The sequence below is a fragment of the Chenopodium quinoa genome, unplaced genomic scaffold (genome assembly GCF_001683475.1).
Source record: "Chenopodium quinoa cultivar QQ74 unplaced genomic scaffold, ASM168347v1, whole genome shotgun sequence".
NCBI classification, from domain to species: domain Eukaryota; kingdom Viridiplantae; phylum Streptophyta; class Magnoliopsida; order Caryophyllales; family Amaranthaceae; genus Chenopodium; species Chenopodium quinoa.
In genome coordinates, this window is record NW_018745190.1 from 417,597 (window position 1) to 425,963 (window position 8,367).

The 8,367-nt window shown below is 32.0% G+C and overlaps 1 protein-coding gene across 1 annotated transcript; it reads right to left on the bottom strand.

The window, feature by feature from the left end:
- Positions 1–2,376: 2,376 nt before the first annotated feature.
- LOC110710931 (U-box domain-containing protein 11-like) lies at positions 2,377–6,735 on the bottom strand. The gene is given in 5 exon segments (XM_021889267.1): positions 2,377–3,230; positions 3,233–3,710; positions 5,109–5,543; positions 5,638–5,754; positions 6,195–6,735. Coding segments are annotated over 5 exon segments (1,947 nt in total). The 5' UTR covers positions 6,516–6,735; the 3' UTR covers positions 2,377–2,634.
- Positions 6,736–8,367: the final 1,632 nt, after the last annotated feature.

Sequence of the window (8,367 nt, forward strand, 5' to 3'; positions counted from 1 at the left end):
TCATTAAATAAAATCCTTTGTCTGAGCCGCTCATTTTAATCTGACGGATAGGATTACAAGTTCTCACTATTAAATGAGTTCTTATTGTAAGAGAGGTTCTCACTTGAACCTTCCCCTATATATATATATATATGGTGTTTCTTAAAGGTCACATGGATCCACCAGGGTGGACAAGGGGGAGCAACTTTCCCCCTACTTTAAATAAAAAAAAATAAAAAAAAGTTATAAACAAATTTGTTATGATAAAGAAAAAAGGGTGGCTCACTGGTTAAAGTCTTTACAAGAGTTATTTGCGGTCACAGGTTTAATCCTTGTCTCTAGCTTTCCTTATAGTTTATAGTTTCATACGTATGTTTTTTCGTTGGACTTTTTTTTATTATTCATGCATTAGGTTTGACCATAATTTTTTATTAACATAATAAAAGTATGTTTTATCATAAAATATGCTGATAGATAGGTTGTTAATATAAATTAAAGTTTCAAAATACAAGTATAATTTTAAAATAATTTCCCTTAATATTTAATTACATAAAAATAAAGTCGAACTAGTGCATTGACATGTGTGCAATGTTTGACAGTGTCATGTATTATGGGACAAAGGGAGTATATTTGACATCAATCAATCAATAACTTAGTACTAAATTAGACACCATGAGTGACACGTGTCACTTCTCGATGTTGTATTTTCCCTCCAAAATTCCCTTTTTTTAACTTTTTCTTTTTTGTTAATATTTGATTCTAAACGAATATTATTCTAAATCTTTCATATTATTTTTATGGAAAATATATTCCTTTTTATTTGGTGCTCATAATTTTTCAATACACATTTACCTAAATAACTATTCCAAATCCTTTTTAATCATCTTTTAAACGGAGCATTATTTGATTTTGCCAAAAAAATAATAATAAAATCGAGTCATATAATTAATGTCAGAGAAATTATTTTAAAACATCATTTAATTTTTTTTCAAATACCTCTAGCTATTATTTTATTTCAGTAATTTCAATATAACTATATATTCATATTAATTACAATTTTATTTTTGAAAATTTACTACTACGCATATATTATCACAAATTAAGGATGTATAGGACGAGTATAGTATAACTATAAAACAAAAGTTGTGTTTAACTATTATATCGATAAATCGTCTAATTCTATAGAAAGGTAAAATATTAATTAATGTTTTTGTAAATTACGTAATTAAAAATATTAATATGTCCGTAGAGCATTAATCTATAAACAGAAAATGTAATAATATAGAATATTGCCCAATTATTGATTATTCTTGCCTTTAATGATCAAAGTAGTTTTTATTTCCATTGAAATAATTTTCTTATATATAAAAGGTGATATAGTATTTGTAATTAATATATTTATATGTGTATTGTGCACTTTTGCTAATAAGTGTTTTAATGAAGATTTTAGTGACTTTTTCTAATAGTTTTAGTGGAGATTTTAGTCCATTGTTGTTTAATTTTTTTGGTGTTTAGAGCGCTATAAGGGCGAGTAATGAGAATCGATCTCAAGATCACTTAGAATTGGGAGGGGAGCTCTAAGCCTCTAACCATTTGAGTTATCCCTCACTCTTTATTTGATTATTGTTTATTAAAAGACATTTACAAATATGAAGTAAGTATTTACTAATTTGGACACTAGACCTGGTCGAATCAAGCCTCGCCTGAAAATTCTTGGGTATGGGCAACCCAAAAAATCCATTTTTTTTGCTTTGCCTATTGATATAAATTATGACTATAAATTCTATAGGTTTGTTGTGTATCTTTTATCAAATTTTACTTCTTAAATATAATTAATTTTCTTAAAAATTATTAGATTTATCGTGCATGGCACGGGCCTTAAGCTAGTTAATTTTAAATGATCCTTTGTGACAAAAGCCCACTATAAAAGGTACTTTATGACAAATATTGTCTTAAAAAGATGGAGGAAATAAAAATTTGTTTTTTTGGTGTTTAGAGAGCCACAAGGGCGAGGTGAGAATCAATCCCAAGATCTCCTGAAACCGGGAGGGAAATTCTAACCACTTGAGCTATCCCTCACTCTTCGGAAATAAAAATTTGTTATTGCTGCAAAAGAATTATTATGTAACCAGGTCTAAAAATTGGAGGCAAGCTTGTTATGGAAAAGACGTACATACATTCTAACTTCAAGAACCGAATAATACACAATTCTCAGTTGCAGAATTTTCAGGAGTTTGGAAATTTTGACTCCAACGAGTTAGAAGCAAAGTTGCTTCCATCAGTTTATTACTTTAATTACAATAAATTAAAGGTAGAAATCCCTCTCTTAAAAACTTAGCGAAGGGAGGAGAAAAAAATGATTTAAAAAAAAAAATCTCATAAGAAGAAAAGAAACAGTAAAAAAAACTGTATCTACAATTATTGATTAAAGATGTAAGCAATAGCTTCGTATAAGAATTGATTACAAATAACAGATGAATTGAATTTCCTTCACACCTTCACCAAGTAAAAAGGTATAAATACAAAATACAACAGCAAGAGAATGGCTTTTCATTCTCATGCGTAGAGCTCGCAATTTCTAGATCTCGAAAGAAACCCTGTAATTGACAAACAAGAAAGAAAGGAGCAGATTGGGGATAAAAATGAAACACCATATTAATTTTGTTGTTGCTGCAGCTTTTTTAGCAATTCCAATAATGAAGTGGCTTTCCTCTTCGCTCTCTCTGTGCCACTCTTCGTAATTTCGGTTAAAGGTATGGCGGCACCTAGCCTACTCAAAGATGTGAGATTCTCCATATCTCTTTTACACAATGCAAGGAGAATAGCTGCAGCATTCTCCTTGTTCCTTGGGAGACCTGTTCTTAAAAGATCAATCAACACGGGTATTGTGCAGGCCTTAACAATGACAATCTTAGCCTCTTGGTGACCAGCAAGAACGGAAAGTATTGTCAAAGCCTCATCTACCATGGCACCATCAGATTCTGTCAGCATCTTCATCAATGCTGCAATTATCCCAGCTCTCACAGCTCTGCCTTTATTACCCTGATATATGCACAAATTAAAAAGTGCTGTAGCAGCATCTTTCTTTCCTCTGGGACTTCCGTTTTGGAGCAAATCTACCAATGCTGGTATCGCTCCAGAAGCACCAATTATTATTTTGTTTTCATCTGCAAGCGACAAGCTAAAAAGGGTAGCCGCTGCATTTTCCCTCGCTTCCATGCTCCCATTGCGGAGGACTTGAACGATGGACGGATTGCCCCCGCTAGCATTATTAGTTCCTTGTTATTTTCATAAATAGAAAGATTGAGAATGGATGTAACTGCATTCTCTTGGGTTAGTGCATCATCATTTGTTAATAGGTGTACAAGGACAGGGATAGCTCCTGCTTCTGCTATCAGTATCCTGTTATCTGTACTTCTTTTAGAAAGAGACCGGATTTCTGCCACTGCGCCTCTGCGTTCATCTACCAATCTGCTAGAAAGCTTACGCACAAGGACCTGAATTGCAGCAATATCTCCACTTACATCACGGAATGACCCATCGCTCTTCTTAATTTTACCAGTCATTAAGGCAGTTGGCTGCTCAATATTGTTCTTAGCACACCATTGATAAATCAAACTTCTTAAGACATAATTTGGTGTTAGAGTGGTGTTTTCGAGCTTTTGTTGAGTTTTTGGACAAGTCTTGTTGCCAGAATCAATCCATCTTTGTATGTAAGATCGCTCATAGGTCTGCAAGTAAATAATTATTATCAATAGACTAGTAAGATATAAACCAGATTTCCAACAGAAGCTAAAATGATGAAGAGTAAAAAAAAGACCACAGAAGCTACTTCAGGTATCTATATTAGAAGATCTAAAGACAGGGTGATTTGGATGGATAAAAAAAAATATACGTAGTGAATAAATAAAGGTCATAGACTATATGTCCAAAGGTAAGATGGGCCCTTTCAAGATTATTGAGTATGAATGAGGGCTATGGGTATATGAGCTTTCTCTTCGGATTGGCCAAGACCTAGAGGTCCTAGACTATATGTCCAAAGGTAAGATGGGCCATCTTATCAGAAATTTGTAGAATTTAGTCCAAATTAAGTGGCCAAGTGTCATAGCCATGCTGAGTATTCAGAAAAGATTCTTAAGATAAAATGGAGGGAATTTGAAAACCATCAAAGGCTTCATTAGAATCCCTCAGAGAGGAGGGAAGGGAAGGGATTCTGAAAACCTTTACCCCCTCTTACCACAAAAGGTTTTAATACAAGGCATAACAAAAACATTGGCATGCAATTCATTGCACTATTCCCTCTCCAAAGAGCCAAGCTTGAGAAACCCATGCCAATTTTGATAATCAAAAGTATTATAATATAATCTCACCCTTAAGCAGGGTGAATTTTCACGAGTCAATACAAAAGTATTGTATGAATCCACCCTTTAGCAACAATTTAAGTTTTAGGTAATCAACGAGGTGTAAGCAAACTCAACCACCACACCAATAAAAGACCTTATCAAGCACCCAATTCATTTCCACCACCCCTCACTATGAAATGGATGACTGCTACCATTGTTTTAGTTCATGCAACTCAAGTCTTGAAAGTTGAAACCAATATATTCCTGTCACCACCACCTAGATCATAAACCCTATACTCCTAAGCTCCAACAACACTTATTTATATTTGTGCTGACCATAGTGACCAATATCTTTAGCAAGTACGATGAGGGATTGATGGATCCTTCCTACACATTAAATTGATATCAAAAGAAGATTACTAATGTAAAAAAGATATCCACCATCTAGAAGAAAGTTCAATCACAAATAAACAAATAGCTTTACATTTCTGTTACGGAAAATGATCAAGAGATAATATTTGGCCACTATGGTTTTATAAAATCTCAAGCAAGGTCATCTTATTAGACTACTAAACAGCAAAATCTGAAAGTAATTCTCAAATAAAGATTTTAATGAAAGTTATTGTGAATATGAGAGGCATAGTTGTTTGTGGAAGCTGGGTGACACTTATTGTGATGAAAATATTAAGCGTGTTTGTTTTTTAATTGGTTTTCCTTTAATCATAGATCATGGCTCAATTGAACCTGCAACAAGTCCAGTAAGGTTTCACAGCATTGATAAAATACCTGTCCTGTAGACACAATAACAGGATCTCTCATTATTTCAAGAGAAATCGGACAGAGGAAATCTTCAGGAATCGATACAGACTCAGGCTTACTGCTTTCATCTTGATTTTCGACAGAAGATTCATCTCCTTCTTCAGCACTGTTAGATGCACAAACAGATGCTGAAGTAGAGGAAACTTCCACCCTAAGCGAGACTTCATGGGAATCACTCGTTGAAGAATTCCCTGGTCTACCATTCTTGACCTTTCGTTTAAATTCCTGATCAATATTACCTATACTACCCAAATGCAAACAATCAAACCCTTTATTGCCTGATTGCAGCATTTCCAATTCATTTAGCAAAGGCTGAGATGCAGCACGACTGATTTTGCTAACACTGAGTGGACCACCATATCTTTCAGTAGCTCGTTTCAGCTGCGTTCTAACCAAGTCAACCTACAAAACCATACGACGTCAAACCCCACGATCAATTCAATTCAATTCACGCGTTACACATAAACACACGACACATCAAACTCGGTTATTATACCTGCTCCTGAACCTCCTCTGAAACACCAAACTGTTCATAAGGAATATTTGCTAACGCCTTCTCTAGTTTCCACGTTACACACTGAAACTGAAACGCAACTCTCTTGGTGGCACCATCCTTCATCAAACAAAAACAATATTCAGAATTTACTCATTTTAACAGCAAAAATTGTAATTAAATCCCAAATTTCCAGATTAATATTACTTCAATCGAGCTAAGCTAATACTTCAATCGAACAAAGCTAATACTTTCATCAACCATATAAAAATTAAATAATTAATCAACCATTGCTAATCTATGTAACACAAAATTTTCATTTCCCATTACTAATTATTACAAAAATTTGGTATTCAAATTATCTTATTGCTTAATTATAGGAAAGATTTTAGCAATACATGATAAACTTTCTAAAAATAAATTATTTAATAGCTCCAAAAATCCAAAAAAAAAAAAAAATGTAATAATAAACCAATTGACAATATAAACAGAAAACGAAATTTAAAATTGAATACCCATTTCAGAAAAAATAAAATTAAGATGATCAGATCTAAACATACTTCATTGGGATCGAAGCTGGAAGCAGCCAAAAGAAGTCTTCTAGAGTCTTGAAGAGAGAGAAACAAATCGAAAAAAGAAGAAGATGAAGAAGAATGAGCAGCAGATTCCGAAGAATCCGAAGAAAGAGGTTTATAATCACGGATCTCCTCAACCAAATGAGATAACAAAGAAATTCTACGGCCTAAATCAGTGCAATCTTTCTTAAACAAATCGGTGAATCCGCCATTACTGGAGATTCTGACAACGTCGGAAATTACAAGGTCGAGATTCTCGGCGAGCTCACCGTCCATGGGAGGAGGAGGGAAGGTGGGGTCCGCCATTAGAGGAGAGAAGGAAGGAAGAAGGAGAGGTGAGGAGAGAGAAAATGAGAGGTGGAGAGGAAGAAGAAGAAGGAGGAGAAGATGCACATGGTGTGGTGGGGTCTGGGTTTAGTGGGGGGAAGAGAAGAAGGGGAGAATGAGGAGGAAGATGTGATGTTATGAAGAAAAAAGGGTGGCCGAGATTCTCGGGGGTGTAATGAAATTTGGAGTATGGAGATTATTCAATATGGGGGTAATTAGTGCATCTGTTTGGAATTAGTTTTTACGTTGATTTTTTCCTTACCAAAATTAATATTACGGAGTATATAAATTCTTAAATGAATCTGGTTCATATTAATTTATTGTCGATCATTAATATTAGAGATAATATAATTATTTTATTAATAAAACAAATAGGTCACTATATTAAAATAAAAGTTATTATGTTGAAATAAAAGTTAATGTGACATTATAAAAGTTATAATAGGTTAATTTTTTTGATGAAATTTTTAATATAATGGTCAATATGAATAATAGATATCACTATGTTAAAATTAGGTCACTATTCAATATAATGTCGTACTCTAAGTTCATAATAACATTAATGGTCACTTAAATTTTTTTAAAAAAGGTTACTATATTAAAAATAAGGGTACTATGTTGAAAATAAGAGTCACTATATTGAATATAATGGCAGTTACGTGTGAATTAACCTTAGGTTCACAATAACATTATTGTGAAACAGGTCCACTAGATTGTGTTTTTGTATGTTGACTAAATTTATTGGGATGTATTTACCTAGATAAAAGTGATATATCATGGGATGTATTGAGGTAAAAGTGATATGAGTAAAGGGTTGGTTCCGTTCATCTTGATTTATATTTCAGTCCACTTCAGCTCCAATCACTTTATTTCAGTTCAGTTCTTAATTTCCTTCTCTCATAAACAATTCACTTTAACTAAATTCAGTTCATTTTAGTTCAGTTCAGTTCTTAATTTCCTTATCTCATAAACAATTGGTAGGGATGTGCTGAGGTAAAGGTGATAATGTACATGTATTTGTAACACTATATATGTTAAAAATTGAACTAAGATGGCTTATAATAATTTGTTTGATGAACTTATCTAACTTTATGATATGTTGTTTGTATTAAACTAAATGTATATTGTGTTTAAACCTATTTACTTTTGAATTTTTTTTTATCTCACATTTAATACCTAAAAGCTGCACATAATATATGTAATGAAGATGATATATATTAGGTCATGTGCCATGCACGGTTATTCACAAAAAAATTATATACGTATATACTTATCAGTAATTATATATTGTAATATCTCGTTTTTAGTCATTAATTTTTGTCAATCTCAATTGTATCCTTGAAACGGATATTATGTTTACCATATAAAAACTTATAGTAGAAGATTGTATTTTTTAAAAATATTTACAAAGATTATATTTTGCTATTCTGTTTTCCATATTAATTAGTTAATTGAATGTGAATATTAAAAAAAAAAGTAAATATCATTTCTATTTATATAGTAATTAAATTTTACAAATAATTTCCTCAAATAAATTTTCAATTAAATATATTTTTAAAAAAAAACAATACTAAGGACACGTACACCAGAAACTAATATGTGTCATTGCTGGTGTGTTTTTTAATATATAATTATTGATTATTGATTTAAATGAGTTTTATATGTAACATTATTTTTTTCTAAACTTACTTTGTCTGAAATAAGACTAAACAAGTTAAAATATGATTATATAAATAGCAATTATTATAATTTAAGAACAAAAATAATTGGGTGAGTCAAACTCATGTTGAATCATATATATTTGACATTAATAATCCAAAATCTGACAATA